We start from the raw sequence: 19,420 nt of genomic DNA, 5'->3' as shown, positions 1-19,420 counted from the left end.
AGGCTATGGGGGGGGGGGGGGTCTTTGTCTTTGTCAGAGAACGGTGTCGGCAGCTTCCCCCCCTCCCCCGTTCCCTCTCCCGCCCCCTCCCCCGTCTCCCCCCCCACCCCCCCTCCCTCTCTCCCTCACACCACCCCCCCCCAAATACCCACACTGCACCCTCCCCCCTTTTCAACAACACCACCGGCTCCCCTCCCTCCCTCGCACCACCCTCCCCCTTCCCCCCCGACCGCCACCGCACCCCATTCCTAGGATTGTGGGGAATCCTGGGGGCTCCCGGCAAGGGGGTTGAGGGAGGCGCTTTGGGGGGGTCGGGGGTGGCGCTTGCTCGTAGCTGGGAACCACCTGGGGATCAGCGCCACGGGGATCGGCACGGCGGAGGCCCTGCACGCACCGGGTTTGGTGCCGGTCACGGTGGGTTTGGTGCTCGTTATGGCAGGTTTGGTGCTAGTTATGGCAGGTTTGGTGCCGTCACGGTGGGTTTGGTGCTCGTTATGGCAGGTTTGGTGCTGGTTATGGCAGGTTTGGTGCTGGTTATGGCAGGTTTGGTGCTGGTTATGGCAGGTTTGGTGCTCGTTATGACAGGTTTGGTGCCGTCACGGCAGGTTTGGTGCTCGTTATGGCAGGTTTGGTGCTGGTTATGGCAGGTTTGGTGCTGGTTATGGCAGGTTTGGTGCTGGTTATGGCAGGTTTGGTGCTGGTTATGGCAGGTTTGGTGCTGGGTATGGCAGGTTTGGTGCTAGTTATGGCAGATTTGGTGCTGGTTATGGCAGGTTTGGTGCGAGTTATGGCAGGTTTGGTGCTGGTTATGGCAGGTTTGGTGCGAGTTATGGCAGGTTTGGTGCTGGTTATGGCAGGTTTGCTGCTGGTTATGGCAGGTTTGGTGCTGGTTATGGCAGGTTTGGTGCTGGTTATGGCAGGTTTGCTGCTGGTTATGGCAGGTTTGCTGCTGGTTATGGCAGGTTTGGTGCGAGTTATGGCAGGTTTGGTGCTGGTTTGCGGCAGTGCTGCTCACCCGCCGGCTGCAGTGCTCCAGCAGGAGGTAGACGTTCTCCGCGTCCTGGAAGTGGTAGTGGAAGCGGACGACGTGGGGGTGACGCAGCGTCCCGTGCAGCTCCACCTCGCGCTCCACCTGGACCACCAAACAGTCAGTTAGTCAGTCAGTCACCCACCCACTCACGCATACATTCACTCACCCACTCACGCATTCACTCACACACCCACTCACTCACCTCACCTACTAACGCACCCACTCACTCAGCCCACCCACCCACTCACGCATACACTCACTCACGCACACACTCACCCACACTCACCCACCCACTCACGCATACATTCACTCACACACCCACTCACTCACCTCACCTACTAACGCACCCACTCACTCACTCACCTCACCCACCCACTCACGCATACACTCACTCACCCACCCACCCACCCACTCACGCATACACTCACTCACCCACCCACCCACCCACTCACGCATACACTCACTCACCCACCCACCCACCCACTCACGCATACACTCACTCACCCACCCACCCACCCACTCACGCATACACTCACTCACCCACCCACCCACCCACTCACGCATACACTCACTCACCCACCCACCCACTCACTCACGCATACACTCACTCACCCACCCACTCACGCATACACTCACTCACCCACCCACTCACGCATACACTCACTCACCCACTCACGCATACACTCACTCACCCACTCACTCACTCACCCATCCACTCACCCACCCACCCACGATGAAGTTGGTTGGAATCACCAGCGAAACGTCGCACTCAAATTCTAAACGTGTGTGGTAGTAACTGCCACGTTTTGTTCCCCCAAATCAATTGAATTCACACATTCATTTCGGCCCACTCATTCATTTCATTCACATGCCCCCCTCCCCCGCCCGCCAGTGCCCGACCCACACCCCCCTCCACAACCCCCATCCGACGCGCCGCGCACCCCATAGCAGCGCGGAAGCCGCGTTCTGCTCTGCTCGGCTCCCCATGCGCACGACCCCGCTGGAGGGTTCGCACGCGCAGGGGACCAGCCGTCCACATTCCATCCCCCCCACCCCCACGTCCTTCCTTCCCTTCCCGAATTCGCATTCACTCGTCGTGCGCGCGCTTCCGGGATCTCTCCGTGGACAGTCGCCGCCAAACCGGTTGCCACAACGATGGGCGGGGGGGGGGGGGCGGCATCGCGGGAGTTTATAGCATGGGGGGGGGGGGGGGAGGGAATGTAATAATGTAATTCAACAGGCGATGCGGAAACGGGCGAGGAAGGGCGAGGAGTTTGGGAGAGAAGGGGGGGGGCAGCAGACGGGGGAGGGGGGCAGGAGATGGGGGGAGGGAGGGCAGGAGACGGGGGGAGGGGGCAGGAGGGGGGGGCAGGAGACGGGGGGAGGGGGGGCCAGAGGGGGGGGGGCAGGAGACGGCGGAGGCAAGGAAACGGTGGGGGTGGGGGTTTATTTTCGGCATGGCTCTGCGTGGTTTTCCAGTGCATCTGTAATCGGCCCCTGGTCCTTAAAATGTCATTAACAAGGGTTACATAATTGTCCAGTGTAACCCCCCCGTCCCCGTCTAAGGAGCCGAGGTCGCAAATCGGTTTTGATTCCTTACCCGTACCCGGCCGCACCAGGGTCGCAAACAGGTACCCGTACCCTACCCGATACCCGGGTATGGGTATCGAGTACCCGATTGCGACCTCTGGAATGAAGCCATGTTGCAGGCGCGGGTGGGTTGATTCTAGGAACTTGAATTGTGAGAAGAGACAAGACGTTGGGAAATGAGTGACAAACGGTTACTCACCAGTGACTCACGGCCTACCCGTACCCGGCCGCACCAGGGTCGCAAACGGGTACCCTACCCGATACCCGGCCGGGTACGGGTAGCCGGGTATCGGGTATCGGGTACCCGATTGCGACCTCTGCTAAGGAGTAACTATAATCAAGCTAGATCGTGCGAGTAAGATAGAGAGCCCTCTCCTAAACCGCTTGCCCAAAGCACATCGGGCAAGCGGGAAATGTTTTAACGAGTAGAGTTTTTTTGGGGTGGGGTGTTTATTTATTTATTTATCGCAGGCCCCACGCTTCATGGCGCTTGGAGGCCCCGACAGCCGACCGTCAGCTCCGAGCAAAAGCGGTAAAGGCGCAGCCCCTGCAACAGCTCTCGATCGCCACGCCTGCTGGCCCAAGAGGCACAGACGGGATTCGTTGTCCACAGGGCGGGTCGCCCTCGACAGAGAATCGTCTTGGCTCAATCGGCTCCACGCGCGAAGTAAACCTCTCGCCCTGCTACCGATGATCATCGATGATCATGAACACAAAAGGTGGTGAGACCATCAAGCATGCAACGGTAACGATGAATACACAACGGAGGCGATGCTCACGAATGCAACGATTACAAATATACGGTGGTGATGATAATTACGAACACAATAATGGTGACGATGATGAATACATCGATTACAAATATAACGATGGCGATGATCATTACACCAATTATGACCAGTGGCGACGACAATGACGACGATTATGACGACGACAATGACGATTATGCTGACAATGACGATGCCGACGCTCACCGCACCTTTTCGCGCTGGTAGGGCTTGGCGATGCGTGAGTGTGGGATGACCTTGATGGCGTAAACCTTCTGCGTGGCCGTGTCCGTGGCCTCATAGCACCGCGCAAAGCCGCCCTGCGTACACACAAAGACAAAGGATCCCCCCCCCCGTGTAGCCTTAACAGACTGTTGGAGCAAGTGCTGTTTGCGAGCGCCTACGAAGGCACGAGGGTGGGGGGTGGCCAGCACCACCCACGGCCGCCTTTGTCTCCGCAGTGGCGATGTTTACACATCACACCAGATACTCACTTGAGGCCGAGTCGACCTAGGGGAGGCCCAGGACCGGCTCAGATTATCGTCACCGGTGTTCACCGCGAGCGAGAATCGAACCCGGGTCGCCAGGTTTGTAGCGCAGCGCGCTAACCGCTACACCACCGCTCTCCTTACTAATCACTTAACCGCAACACCACACATAGACAAAGACAAAGATCCCCCGGGTAGACTCAACAGGCTTCTGGGGCAAGGTGCCGCTAGCGAGGAGTAACCTGGGAAGGGCCCGGCAAGGCACGACGAGGGGGTGGGGTGGTCAAAACCCACGCCAGGCCGCCTTTGTCTCCCCGGTGCCGATGTCCACAAACCGCATCAGAGACGCCCAGTCAACCTGGAGGAGGCCCAGGACCGCTTCGGATATTCGTCGCCCGATGTTTGTTGCGAGCGGGAATGGAACTCGGGTTGCCGCGTTCGTAGCGCAGCGCGCTAAAGAACACTCCGTAGAAGTGGGACCTCCTTTGCCAGTACCAAAATATACTAATAGGGATAAAATAATAAGTTAATTTTATCTTTATACGTGACTTTACCGAAAGAACCAAAGAGTAATTCGTGCAGTCACGAACGCTCCAAAATTAAGATTATACTAATAGGGGTTTTCCCCTTTTTTCTGGCAACAAAAACTGACACCTTTTGCAAACAATCATGCTTACATTAACCACAATACTTGCAGTCAAATGCAAAAAAAAGTATTGTGGTTAATGTAAGCATGATTCCTTGCAAAAGGTGTCAGTTTTTGTTGCCAGCAAAAAAGGGGAAAAACCCTATTAGTATACTTCGTAGAAGCCTCGGGGTCTCTCCACGAGTCTTTGTGCCAGTCGCTGGTAATGGACCACCAACTCGCTGCACTTGAGACCCTTCTCAACAATCACTTGCGGCGAACCCAGACCTTGGCAGTGCCGGCTCTGCCCTTTGACCCCAAAGCCCCCACCCCGGTAGGGGATCAGGGCTTCCGGGGTTCGGTTGGGGTGCGCCGGCTAGGGGATGGAGCTCAAGTTCAAGTTCATTTATTAGGTATAGCCCTGTGAGCCATTCGGCTCTTGAATCGGGTGCAACCGCAACAAACAAAAAACAAAAACATGAACAAAAAACATCTTAAAGTTAATATGTGACAAGGTTGGGCTTAGACGAGTTGGGGCGAGAAGAATTGGGGCTAGGGGACAAGGTTCGAGGGTTTAGGGGTCAGGGGTCAGTCAGAGCTCACGGTTGGCAACAGGGTTAGAGGAGTTGGGAGTTTACAGCATCTCGCGGAAATACCTGGTGCATAGCGTCTCCATAGCGTCTCCATAGCATGCTACGGAGGTGCTACGGACCAGCCGTCCTGTACACGCGAGATGCCGATACGGACACGCTACGAACCAGATATGAACACTGGCGAGACGCTGTAGGGGGGGGGGGGGGGGGGAGGGTGGTGATGCTATGGACCCACCTTGCCGAGTAGTCGCCCGCGGATGAATGATCGCCCTCCCGCCGCGTCCGTGATGAGCACGGGGGGCGAGTCGGCGGGCGGGTCGGCCGGGTTCATCTCGGCCAACGGGGTCGCGACCTCGCCACCTCCTCTCTTAGCTCGGTCTCTCTCTCAACCACAACAACTCCTCTCTTCTCTCAACCACAACTCGCGCTCTCAATCTCTATCGCAGAGGCCTGCACACAAAGACACACACGGATATTTAATTTAAAATAAGTAATATTTAAAAACACTTTTTTTTAAGCACGCTTTAATGAAATGTACCGTACGAGAGTAATGGCAGACTCCAGGAAGTGGCCCCGAAGCTTACCATAATGTAATGGGCCGTGGCCAATTACAGCCAACGTTAGTTGAGCGTGGACAATTAGACCCAAGCCGAAACATATCATAAAAGATTGTTTACACATTTTCATTTTTCATGATAGAATATAGTATTGTCATCAGTATGACATAAGTATACCAAGTTTGCAGTCGATACCACATTAGGAAATGGGTTAAAATTGAGTTACAAGATTTGAGGATATGACAACAACAGACAGAGCGAGTTACATAAAAGCGTGTAAAGAAAAACATCTATCTGGCGACGGCGACTGCTGCTACTCGTTACTGCGTTGGCGGTGGTTGGGGCACAAGCATAACAACAACAACAATAACAACAACACAATTCAACGCTTTCACGAATGGGGGAATATAAATGACCGCCGTCTACCTTTGCGCGAGATGGCAGCAGCAATGTGCAGGAGGGTAAAGGTCAATGTGGATCTCCTGCTCTAAACCAAAGACAAAGGTCCCGCGTGTAGGCTCAGACTTTTGGGGGCAAGTACCGTTGGCGAGTGACACCTATGAAGGCCGACACGGCACATGGGGGGGGGGGTGGCCAGCACCACGCCCGGCCGCCTTTGTCTCCCCAGTGTCGATGTTTTTAAACACCGCACCGGATACTCGTTTGAGGCCGAGTCGACCTAAGGGTGGCCCATGAACCGGTTCAGATAATCGTCACTTGGCCTTGGCCGTGAGCGGGAATCGAACTCGTGTTTAGTGTGGGACACACACAATGCGCTGTCAATGTATTGTTGTTGCAGTGTGTGCGTGTGCATAACCGTGTTATTGTATACTACATTACGTGTGTGTATTATGTAAACATTTATTATCGTGTGGCACAGCATGTATTGGGCAGTGGGTCGTGCATGAATAGAGCACGCATTGTGTGCGTTATGCAAGGGTGCGTGCATTAGGCGCGTTGAATAGGAAATTGAATAGAAGCCGGCATTGACGCTCCACACATTGCATCCATCACCCACGTTGCTACCTCAGCTCTCGGCAGCAGCATCAGCATCCACAACGAGAGGATTACTATGGAGGGGATGGTGGTGATGATGGTGGTGATGATGATGATCGGTCACGATGATGATCAGTATATCATGATGATTGTGGCCGTGATTCTGATGATGGTAGAGGCCGGGCGTGGTGCTGGCCACCCACCCCCTCGTGTACCGTGTCCGGCCTTCATAGGTGCTGCTCGCTAACAGCACTTGCCCCTACAGTCTGGTAAGGCTATACGGGGGTGGGGGGGGGGTCTTTGTCTTTGCTCATGACGATGGTGATGATGTACGAACCGTAACTAAAGTGAATAATTCATCATTAGTTCTTTCTGTAAAGTCACGTAGAAATAAACTAAAATAAATAATAATAGATTACGACGTTTCGATCGCAACACAAGCAACCATCATCAGGTACAAATGAAAGAGAAAACAAACCTAGTAAACTTTGAAATACAATGTAATACAACACAGAGTCGACTAACATAACAGTCAACAACCCCACCTGGTTGATTAACGTTCTTCCAAAGATTGCTAAATTTGAGACAGAGACACAAAACATCGACACAGAGCAATCTTTGGAAGAACGTAATCAACCAGGTGGGGTATTGACTGTGGTGTTGGACGACTATCTGTGTTGTATTGCATTATATTTCCAAGTTTACCATGTGTGTCTTCTCATTCATTTGTACCTGATGATGGTTGCTTGTGTTCCAATCGAAACGTCGTATTCTATTATTATTTAATGTATTTCTACGTGACTTTACCGAAAGAACCAAAGATTAATTCCTGCAGTCACGAAAGCTTTGTATTTAGTTTTAATAAATTTCTCTCTTGCGCGCGCACGCACACAAATTAGCGCGAGGTTACAACACACGGCACTTCTGTGCGCGCTGCGTGTGCCTCGCCACCACTCACGACCCCAACAACTGCCAGGAAACAAATCTCAGCAAAGCACCACGAGGGATGATTACACGGATGACGCTTTCACATTCATTGTATCACCACGGTGACATCAACGCCAATTATCTCGCATACATCTTTCGGCACAAGATACTAATCACACACACACACGCATCTAATTTCACTGGCCACTTAGCTCAAATAATAATCTTGACCACCATCGGAATTCAAGAGACTGTGATGGTGGTGACACAGTAGGGGGCATGGGTGGTGCATGGGCCCAGTCATCTCAGTCAGTCGATTCGTGGCACCTGCTTGGTCTGCCCCGTGACCTCCTGCCAGCGGGCGTTCGACACTTCACGTGGCCTCAAGGTGCACATAGGCCTGGCACAAGCGTCCGTAGGTGACGTCACCGCCACTTAGTGGCGAATGGCGGTTGTTGGTGGTGGTGATGATGATGCATTTGCACAATAACTTAATGACACCGAAGACTCGCTCGTTCACCTATCTCAACCGAGGGTGTAAAACACCGACGTCAAATATGTACCCCGCGAACCCCACAGCACTTAGCCTAATCAGCAGAAGTGATAGAGTTATTGAAGAGGATGATGGTGGTGTATTCAATGTAAGTGGCAATAGCCTCTCCCCGCCGAACATCAACCCAAGATAATAACACTGGTCAACAAAAAAAATCTGATCTCAGATTTGCCCTATCATATCTCATTTTTATGCTATCGGCATACCCCATTTTCATTGATTTTACCCGAAATTAACTCTGTCACTTACGATTGCAAGTTGTTGCGAGTCAGTGACTGCTTTAGTGTTAAAATATGGTACTGTATTTTTCGGATAGTGTGTTTATAATATCATTTTATGAAGATATCCACATTTATTTAATATTTTTCTTTTGCAGTTTTTATTGAAAATGCAATATTTGATAGCTCAAAAACCTGATGTGATGGATAAAAACTGATGCCAAATTTGGAATCGGCACCCCAAAATTACCTTAAAACCGTTGGAATACCTTATGCCAGAAAAAAGTATGTTGACCAGTGTAATACATCACTTATAACAGTAAATTATCATTCAGAGATAGTACACGTTATTTACCCAGGAAAGCCACAGGCTGTCTCAACTCTTTTTCAGGAGGGTCCTGCTACATTGAGGATGCTTGGCCAACACCAGTGTCACATTGTATGTTGTTATTGTTGTTGTTTTTATGTAGCTATGGAAGGAGGACATCCCACGCAGAGCAGGGCGAGGTGGGGGGTGGTGTGGTGAACATTCAAACTCAAGAATCGATCCCCAGGGTTTTCTTCGCGTAGAGGCACGCGTGTCACACACCACCTGCACTGCTACCCCACACCCCCACACACTCATTGAAACTCGACCACCGCTTTTACACAGAATCGTGAGAAACGATGCCAGCAATGCAGAGGATGGTGGTGATGATGGTGGTGATGGTGATGATGGTGGTGATGATGGTAGTGATGGTGATGATGATGGTGGTGATGGTGATGAGGGCAGTCTATAGCGGGCAGGTGCGGGGCTCGGAGCAAACCACCCACCGTGTGCCCCCCCCCCCCCCCCAAAGTGCAGGGCCCGGGACGGTCGTCCCGTAGCCGAGGGACGGCTCCGATGGTGATGTTGTGAGCATAGCGGAATCAACTATTCTCGCTTGCACGGATATCTTAGCAGAAGATTTGTTTTTAGGAAAGACATCCGATTTCATATCGCTCAGACGGATTAGCAGAAACAATACAAGACGATGATGATGATGGCGGTGGTGATGTTGGATAGAACAACGAATTGGCTCTATTCTCTTTGCGAAGTTATATCCCAGTCCGAGGTTTAAATATAACATTGCAACAAGGCGCAGCTTACAACCAACCACAGAAGACTGGTGATGATGATGATAACAATAATCAACGATGGAAGCTAAAATAATGTACAGTATGAACAAAGTGAATGCACGACTGTTTTCTGTTTTGCAAATATATTCATCGCGACATAAGATTTTTTTTTAGACATCCATAATTGCCCTCCTTACGTCCAACCACCACGACCGATTATTTAAACAACGCGAGAGGATGATGGTGGTGGTGGTGATATTTTAAAATATAAATTCACCACATTCTGCGTGGTGTCCTAGGGCGCAACATTTAAACCAAACATCCCCTCCCAGCCCCCTCCCAGCCCCCAGCCCCCCCACCCAGCCCCCCCCCCCAGCCCCCCCCCCCCTAGCCCCCTCCAGCCCCTCTCCTCCTTCCTTGGAACCCCACTTCAGCGAGAAAACGGCAGCGAGAAATTCACACGACAACAATTCCTCTGGATTACAATTACGACAACAGTGATACTCCATCATCACCACCACCACCACCAAAATTAACACTCATTATATCGTGGTCATGTATTTTATAAAATAATGTATAACCGCATCATCCCCGTCTCTCTCTCTCGCTCTCTCGCGCAGCCCCACACACACACAGCCTCATCAGAATGTTTTAAAACACAATGCGATTCGCCCCGAACGCTTGCCTGCAAACACCAATGACGGTGGTGGTGGTGGTGGTAGTGCCGACGACGAAGATGTTTGCTGTTGTCGATGGGTATAATGCTGCTGCTGCTGGAGAACAAACAACGGAATGAATGAGTGAATGAATGAATGAGTGAGTGAATGAATGAATGAGTGAGTGAATGAATGAATGAATGAGTGAATGAGTGAGTGGATGGCTTCGCTGCGTCCTCTGCGCCTCTCTCCGTGCCGCTCCTGTCGTCTCGCGCCTGGGCTGCTGACGTCACAGCCTATATCGAGCCTCTGTGCGTGTGACGTCACCATCTAGACGTGCGGGGGAGGGGGGCGGGGGGAGAGGGGCGGGGGGAGGGGAGAGAGGGGTGGGGGGGCAGAGGGGGGTAGAGAGAGGGAAGTTCGCTTCATTTGTGGGGGGTGGGGTGGAAAGGGTGGGGAGGGGGAGGAAGGAGGGTGGAGGGGGAGGAGCGGTGGGTGGAGGAAGGGGGGGGAATGAGGGGGGGAATGAGGGGGGGGGGTGGAGGAGGGGGGTGGAGGAGGGGGGGTGGAGGAAGGGGGGGGAATGAGGGGGGGGAATGAGGGGGGGGAATGAGGGGGGGGGAATGAGGGGGGGGGAATGAGGGGGGGAATGAGGGGGGGGGAATGAGGGGGGGTGGAGGAGGGGGGGTGGAGGAGGGGTGGTGGAGGAGGTGGGGGGGTGGAGGAGGGGGGTGGAGGAGGGGGGTGGAGGAGGGGGGGGGGTGGAGGAGAGGGGTGGAGGGGGGGTGGAGGAGGGGGGGTGGAGGAGGGGGGGGTAGAGGAGGGGGGGTAGAGAGAGGGGATTTCGCTTCATTTGCGGGGAGGTGGAAAGGGTGGGGAGGTGGAAGGGGGGGGTTGATGGGGGTGCGGGTGGGGAGTTCCACATGGCACATTGCGCAGCCTGCGGTCATTACCACCACCACCAGCAGCAGCAGCACCATGGGAACCACTTACACTGAAAACACTTCCCAGCGGGCCACCAACGTGGAGATGGAACTGATGAGAGAGACCAGCTCGCGTGCGTGTGTGGGGGGGCGTCTCGATTCCCGCTCACGGCCAACGCCGGTGACGATTATCTGAACGGGTCCTGGGCCTCCTCCCCTAGGTCGACTCAGCCTCAAATGAGCACCCGGTGCGGTGCGTAGTAAACATCGCCACTGGGGAGACAAAGGCGGCCGGGCGTGGTCGTGGCCACACCTCGCAAACAGCACTTTCCCCTACAGTCTGTTAAAGGCTATACGGGGGATTTTCCCCCCTTGTCTTTGGTATGTTTGTATGTGACCTCGAAATGCACCTAGCCTGGTACAAGCGCTGCGGTGACTTCGCCGTCACTTCATGGCGAGTGGCAGCGGTCGTCGTCGTTGTTGTGTGAGTGGGGAGCGGTGGCGCGATGGTTAGCGCGCTTCAACTACCAAAAAAAACCCTACCGCCACCCGCGTTCCATTCCCGCCCACGGCTATCATCAGCAGGCGCGAGATATAATCTCTTAACTGGTCCCGGGCCTCCCCTAGGTCGACTCAGCCTTAAATGAATAATCTGACGCACGACTTGGAAGATCGCGATTAAATTTGCGATCAGGTGTAACAACTCACCAAGACCAAAACTCATTAATTGATGAAGAATTGCGCACGCTTCTCTTGATTGTTCACGTTCCGGTCTGGGTGCGTTCCGTCGCCTGCTGATCTCTCACTTTCCCCCTCCCCCCCATCTCTTCCTTCCCCTCTATTCGGAAGCCACCGGCGCTGTGCACTTTTAAATCATCGAGAGCAGTGCTTCTAGAACTTTACTGCAGCGTTGCACCCCTTCTTCTAGGTTCTTTCGGTAAAGTCACGTAGAAGGGAAATAATAAAATAATAAAAATAATACATAATCTAATTATTCTCACGACGTTTCGGCCACAACGCAAGCAGCCGTCCTCAGGTGAATAACAGGTCTGTCGGGAAGACAGCGTCTGAATGAATGACGCTGTCTTCCCGACAGACCTGTTCTTTACCGAAAGAACCAAGAAGATGAATCCCTGCAGTCACGAAAGCTTTAAATCGAAGTTTTGCACCCCTTTGGTTCTCAATAGTGTGTTTTTTCATGGTAATAAATACGTCGGTTTGATCAAACAAAGTAGCTGTAACTTCCGTGCCCGTACTTAATTTGCGTTGTCGATTGTTACTGTTGTTACGTTGTTTTTATAGCTTTATTTCGGTGATTCGAAAACATATGGTTAATCTAAATTGTCTTATGGTAGCTATTGTTGACTTTTGCACACAGCGTTTACATAAGTTTTTTAAATATATTTGCTGGTTTATTCCAGGATGTTTCTGTTACGCGTCGTCGCTTTAAGATGTTCAGTGTTCATATTTTGTTTGTTGCGGTTGCCCCCGACTTAAGAGCCGCATGGCTTGAACTATTTACCTTCTAAACACAACAATATGTCCACGTCTCGCACCCCCAGAGAGAGGGCATCTCACACCCCCAGGGAGTGCACCGTTCACCCCCAGGTGAAGAAGCGATGATCTAAATTCAAAACTCATTTCTTTAGAGACGTTTTGTGTGCGAGTGTGTGGTTTGTTGTACCTGATAATTTCTCAATCAGAAATAAGCCGGAGGGCGACTTCGTCCAGCAGTGCCTAGAGCACGATGGATCATTATTATTTTATTAGTTAGGCGTGTTTAAGCAGGAGAGGGACCTCACCGATGCACATTGCGAATTTTTATTATTTCGCGCACGAAAGTTAATAACAAAATTAAGATAACGACCGGGTATATGGTTCAGGAACCAGATTGAATATCAAGATTTTCTATATATATACTGTACATGGAAAGTGAGATGTTAAAAAAAGAATACACTCACACGGAAGGGCACGTTGATTCACACCCCGGTTTTATTTCGTAAAGCGAACGGATGTATCAGCACTGATATCGTGATTCAAACTATCCCACACGCGAACGGGTGAAAGGTTTCAAATAGATTTGAAGCTTTCGTGACTGCAAGGATTCATATTCTTAGGTTGTTTCGGTAAAGTCACGTAGGTAAAAAAAATTAATTAATAAAAGTAAAATAAAACAAAAGAAGTTTTTTTTTGTTTTATTTTACTTTTATTAATTTAATTTTTTTACCTACTTGACTTTACCGAAAAAAACCTAAGAATAGGTTTGAAATTGCTTGGGGGGGAAATACACACACACACGTCACCCACTCCACCACACATTCACACGCACCAAGATTCACCGTGTAGCCTTCACAGACTGTTGGGGCAAGTGCTGTTAGCGAGCAGCACCTATGAAGGCCGGCACGGCACACGAGGGGGTGGGTGGCCAGCACCACGCCCAACAGCCTTTGTCTCGATTTGAAGCTTTCGTGACTGCAAGGATTCATACTCTTAGGTTTTTTTACCTACGTGACTTTACCGAAAAAACCTAAGAGTATGAAGCCTTTGTCTCCCCAGTGGCGATGTTTACTACACACCGCACCAGGTACTCATTTGAGGCTGAGTCGACCTACGGGAGGAAACTCATAACCGGTTCAGATAATCGTCACCGGTATTGGACGTGAGCGGGAATCGAACTCGGGTCTCTGCCAGGTTCGTAGCGGAGTGGAGCGCTGACCGCTACACTACCGTTCCCCATACACATCCACACACATCCACACAAAAACAACACACACACTCTGCATGCGTCAGGGCAGACATCGGTTCCAACCGTGACGGCAACGTGTGTTGGTATACCTACTTGACTTTACCGAAAAAAACCTAAGAATAGGTTTGAAATTGCTTGGGGGGGAAATACACACACACACGTCACCCACTCCACCACACATTCACACGCACAAAGATTCACCGTGTAGCCTTCACAGACTGTTGGGGCAAGTGCTGTTAGCGAGCAGCACCTATGAAGGCCGGCACGGCACACGAGGGGGTGGGTGGCCAGCACCACGCCCAACAGCCTTTGTCTCGATTTGAAGCTTTCGTGACTGCAAGGATTCATACTCTTAGGTTTTTTTACCTACGTGACTTTACCGAAAAAACCTAAGAGTATGAAGCCTTTGTCTCCCCAGTGGCGATGTTTACTACACACCGCACCAGGTACTCATTTGAGGCTGAGTCGACCTACGGGAGGAAACTCATAACCGGTTCAGATAATCGTCACCGGTATTGGACGTGAGCGGGAATCGAACTCGGGTCTCTGCCAGGTTCGTAGCGGAGTGGAGCGCTGACCGCTACACTACCGTTCCCCATACACATCCACACACATCCACACAAAAACAACACACACACTCTGCATGCGTCAGGGCAGACATCGGTTCCAACCGTGACGGCAACGTGTGTTGGTATACCGATTAAACACATTCCTGCGGAGGGAGCTGGTAGGAACGTTGGGTTGTTCGGTCAATGGCCAGGGTCAACGGCGGCGTGGTATATTCCGCAAATATACCCGATTGTGAGGGCAGGCACAAGCCGGTGTGAGTAGGTTAAACGTTGAGTTTTATAAGGACACCACGGGGTGACCAGCCCCTCCTCACCCAGCCCCACCCCTCCAATCCCCCACACAGCCCCACCCTCCCCACCCAGCCCCTCCCCACCCTCACTACCTAGCCCCTCCCCACCCTCCCCACCCAGCCCCTCCCCTCCCCACCCAGCCCCTCCCTGCACGACGGACACAATAATCCCCTGTGGGCTGGTGTAACCAAGAGGTTCCTACCAGTATTATACGACCAATAATGCGTCATTTATTATACAGTGGTGTTGTCACCCGAAGTAGGTAGCGAAAACTTTCGTGGAATATCTGATCTGTGTCCATGCACACATTTGACGAGATATCCATTCATTCATTCAGCCTCACAGACTGCTGGGGCAAGTGTGGTTAGCGAGCACCTTAAGAAGGCCAGCACTGCATACTATGGCAGTGGTGTGGCCGGATCAACAACACCCAGCCACGTTTGTTCCTGCCCCCGGCACCGTTTATGTGGGCGACACATTGGCTAGCAGATGTTAACTACCTCGCCTGGTACACAGGTGGTCGTGGGTTCGATCTCGATACTGGCGCCTGCTGTATATTTGGAGTTTGCATGGTGGCGAGATGTTGACTACCTCGCCTGGTACACAGGTCGTCGTGGGTTCGATCTCGACCCTGACGCCTGCTGTATATTTGGAGTTTTCATGGTGGCGAGATGTTAACTACCTCGCCTGGTATACAGGAGGTCGTGGGTTCGATTTCAACCCTGACGCCTGCTGAATATTTGGAGTTTGCATGGTGGCGAGATGTTAACTACCTCTCCTGGTATACACAACGTCGTCGTGGGTTCGATTTCAACCCTGACGCCTGCTGAATATTTGGAGTTTGCATGGTGGCGAGATGTTAACTACCTCGCCTGGTATACAGGAGGTCGTGGGTTCGATTTCAACCCTGACGCCTGCCGTATATTTGGAGTTTGCACGTGGCGAGATGTTAACTACCTCGCCTGGTATACAGGAGGTCGTCGTGGGTTCGATCCCGACCCTGACTCCTGCTGTTGTATATTTGGAGTTTGCGTCTCTCTCTCTCTCTCTTCCCGTGGTCGAGTTAATTTTTTCTCCGGGTCCTCCGCTTTTCCCCTCCACATTTATAAACACGCGTTTCGAGTCTTTGGCTGCTATAAATGTCCACGTGATAAGCCATCTCGTGGAGCTGTCACTTGTGGCCAGGTCGCTTCTGAAAAACGAGCCGTATACCTCAGTGGGTCTACCTAGTAAAATAATAAATAGTTTAGTGTTGGTACAAGCCTGAGTGGTTATTCAAGGCCGAGTCAACTTAGAGGGAGACATATTCTTAGGTTTTTTGGTAAAGTCACGTAGGTAAAAATAATTAAAATTAATGAAAAGTAAAATAATAATAAAATAAAAATCACGACGTTTCGGAAATGTCGTGATTTTTATTTTACTTTTTTAATTTTAATTTTTTTACCTACGTGACTTTACCGAAAAAACCTAAGAATATGAATCCTTGCAGTCACGAAAGCTTCAAATCTATAATTAGAGGGAGACCCAGACGCGGCCGTGATTAAACTCGCCACCGACGTTGGACATGGGAGAGGACTCGAACCCGGGTCTCTATGGAGGTGGTTCTAAGTACAGTCAGCGAACCACTACCGCACACATCACATAACCTTTTTGCCAGCGTCCAAGTATGAACAATAAGAATTGGTGTTCAAATCAAGATTGGTGTTTTACCCTTTCTGGCAATAAAAACATCAGGCGTTAAGATGTTAAAATACCAAATAGATACCTTGTTTTGCAAGGAATCAATTACCGCATTAACCACACACAGTACTTCTGCTGAACGTAAACTGCTCTATGTGCAGTTTTCTTCTTCGTACCGCTCAGCCCGAGGCTGTAAAAGCTCTGCTACGTGCATTGTCCTTGTGCTGTTCGCATGTCGGCGCTGCCCTCTGCCCGTGACGCTGGCAGCGAGACGAGGACAGGGAGAGGTCCGCTGCTGTTTCTGCTGTAAGGCCGCTCAGTTTCTAGTTGGTGGATGTAACGTCTTGAACTCCACCCCGGTGTATTGGCACCACCGCACGAACCCCACTCGCCACAATACATCAACGACAAGAACGACAACATCATCAACAAGAGAACAATCACAACATCAACGACAACAAGCACAATCACAACAACATCAACGACAACAACGACAAGAACAACATCAACAAGAACAATTACAACATCAACAACAACAAGCACAATCACAACAACATCAACGACAAGAACAACAACATCAACAAGAACAATCACAACATCAACAACGACAACAAGCACAATCACAACAACATCAACGACAAGAACAACAACATCAACAAGAACAATCACAACATCAACAACAACAACAACAAGCACAATCACAACAACATCAACGACAAGAACGACAACATCAACAAGAACAATTACAACATCAACAACAACAAGCACAATCACAACAACATCAACGAAAAGAACGACAGCATCAACAAGAACAATCACAACATCAATAACAACAACAAGCACAATCACAACAACATCAACGACGAGAACGACAACATCAACAAGAACAATCACAACATCAACAACAACAAGCACAATCACAACATCAACAACAAGCACAATAACATCAAGGACAAGAACAACAAGAACAACATCAACAAGAACAATCACAACATCAACAACAATCACAATCACAACATCAACGACAAGAACAACAACATCAACAAGAACAATCACAACATCAACAACGACAACAAGCACAATCACAACATCAACAACAACCACAATAACATCAACGACAATCACAACAACATCAACAAGAACAATCACAACAACAACAAGCACAATCACAACAACATCAACGACAAGAACAACAACATCAACAACAATCACAACAACAACATCAACAAGAACAATCACAACATCAACAAGCACAATCACAACAACATCAACGACAAGAACAACATCAACAAGAATAATCACAACATCAACATCAACAACAACAAGCACAATCACAACAACATCAACATCAACAACAAGCACAATCACAACAACATCAACGACAAGAATAACAACAACAAGCAGAACCACAACAACATCAACGACAAGAACGCCAACAACGCCGCACTGTGTATTCGCCACCCCCTGGTGCGTAGTGAGCGCGTATCGGGCACAGCGCACATTGCCACCAGCCGCGTGATAAGAGCCGAAGCCTCGTCGTGGATTTGGTGTTCGTGTTTTTTTGTTGCTTGGTTTGGGAAGAAGATAAAGGGGCCGGGGTTTTCCCGCGAGGGAATTCGTGAGTATTTAACCGCCGCCAGTCACCACGTCGCTTTTATAACCCAACTCACACTTAACACCGGTCAAAGTGGTGGGGTTTTGTGCGTGGTGTGTGGATATTTACCCCCCCCCCCCAACACTCAGCTGTGTGCGTCAGAGCAGAACACGTGGCACCGCATTGCGAGCGGAAGATGCTTGACGGTATGAGAATTTCTCTGAACGCGGCCGATAACGGCGAGGTTGATGTCGCCAATGAATGCACACGAGAGATATGAAACAATAACATCGCTCGCGATATGCCCGTTCGTGTCGTATGTCAAGAGGCTAAAGGGGTTAAACCCTTGACGGCGCTGATGCATTTGGGGGATAAGGCCATCAACGCATTACAACAACCGGGTTGTCGGAGGCTCCCTGCTCCTTCACTAACCCACGTTGACCAGCGTGGTGAAGTATGGTCAATGTTCTTGGTTCTTTCGGATGGAAATAATAAAATAATAAAAATAAAACATAATAAAATAATTCTCACGACGTTTCGACCATAACGCAAGTAGCCGTCCTCAGGTGGAGAGCAGGTCTGTCGAGTAGACAGAGTCTGAATGAGAATCGTTTTATTTTTTATTATTTTATTATTTCCATTCTACGTGACTTTACCGAAAGAACCAAGAAGATGAATTCCCTGCAGTCACGAAAGCTTTAAATCGAAATTTATGGTCAATGTGTGAGAAGCCAGTCTAACACGTAGTATAGGGCTTTTCGCGACCGATAGATCACGTAAATGTGTCGTTAAACCCGCCACCGCCCAGAAATCAAACGTCGATCTCTGGTTTGCAAGTCCAGTCGTGCGAAAGAAACCATTAACACCCCCCCACCACCACCCCACAAAGTTCTTGCCACAAATGAACCACAACACCTGGCTGGATGCGCTTCTGCGGCCGTCTGGAACGCTCTTCCTTCCGATATTATGAAGCCGCTGGGAGCTATGGCACTTTTTAATTATCCAGATGGAAAACTCAGGTCTGTCGAGAAGACAGAGTCTGAATGAGACTCTGTCTTCTCGACAGACCTGTTCTTCACCTGAGGACGGCTGCTTGCGTTGTGGCCGAAACGTCGTGAGAATAATTTTATGATGTTTTATTTTTATTATTTTATTATTTCCATTCTACGTGACTTTACCGAAAGAACCAAGAAGATGATTCCAAGGATGCAACCGCGAGTGTAGGAGCGCATTTTTAAAGGAACCAACCAATGGCACGTGACAAGTTTGATGGCTACATCGGTACGCTCTGGCCAAAAACCACACAAATGGAAAGTTCTTCTACATCTAAAACAGGTAAGGCCCACTGAGCTATAACACATTCCTGCGGAGGGAGCTGGTAGGAACGTTGGGTTGCTCGGTCAATGGCCAGGGTCAACGGCGGCGTGGTGTATTCCGCAAATATGCCCGACTGTGAGGGCGGGTACAAGCCGGCGTGAGTAGGTTAAACGTTGAGTTTTATAAGGGCACCACGGGGTGA

General features: G+C 50.5%; 1 protein-coding gene across 1 annotated transcript in view; it reads right to left on the bottom strand.

Moving 5' to 3' along the window:
- The window catches only part of LOC133349478 (serine/threonine-protein kinase PLK3-like), a 28,950-nt gene extending 18,591 nt beyond the window's left edge, over nucleotides 1-10,359 (bottom strand). Inside the window, 4 exon segments of the mRNA XM_061562967.1 lie at nucleotides 1,016-1,132; nucleotides 3,600-3,707; nucleotides 5,329-5,543; nucleotides 10,128-10,359. Coding sequence (XP_061418951.1) covers nucleotides 1,016-1,132; nucleotides 3,600-3,707; nucleotides 5,329-5,424 — 321 coding nt within the window. The 5' untranslated portion in view covers nucleotides 5,425-5,543; nucleotides 10,128-10,359.
- Between the last annotated feature and the right edge of the window lie 9,061 nt (nucleotides 10,360-19,420).

The sequence above is a fragment of the Lethenteron reissneri genome, chromosome 4 (genome assembly GCF_015708825.2).
Source record: "Lethenteron reissneri isolate LAM-NWPU_2019-01 chromosome 4, ASM1570882v1, whole genome shotgun sequence".
NCBI classification, from domain to species: Eukaryota; Metazoa; Chordata; class Hyperoartia; order Petromyzontiformes; family Petromyzontidae; genus Lethenteron; species Lethenteron reissneri.
Note: the sequence above shows the minus strand (reverse complement) of the source record. Positions and strands in the feature narration are given on the sequence as shown.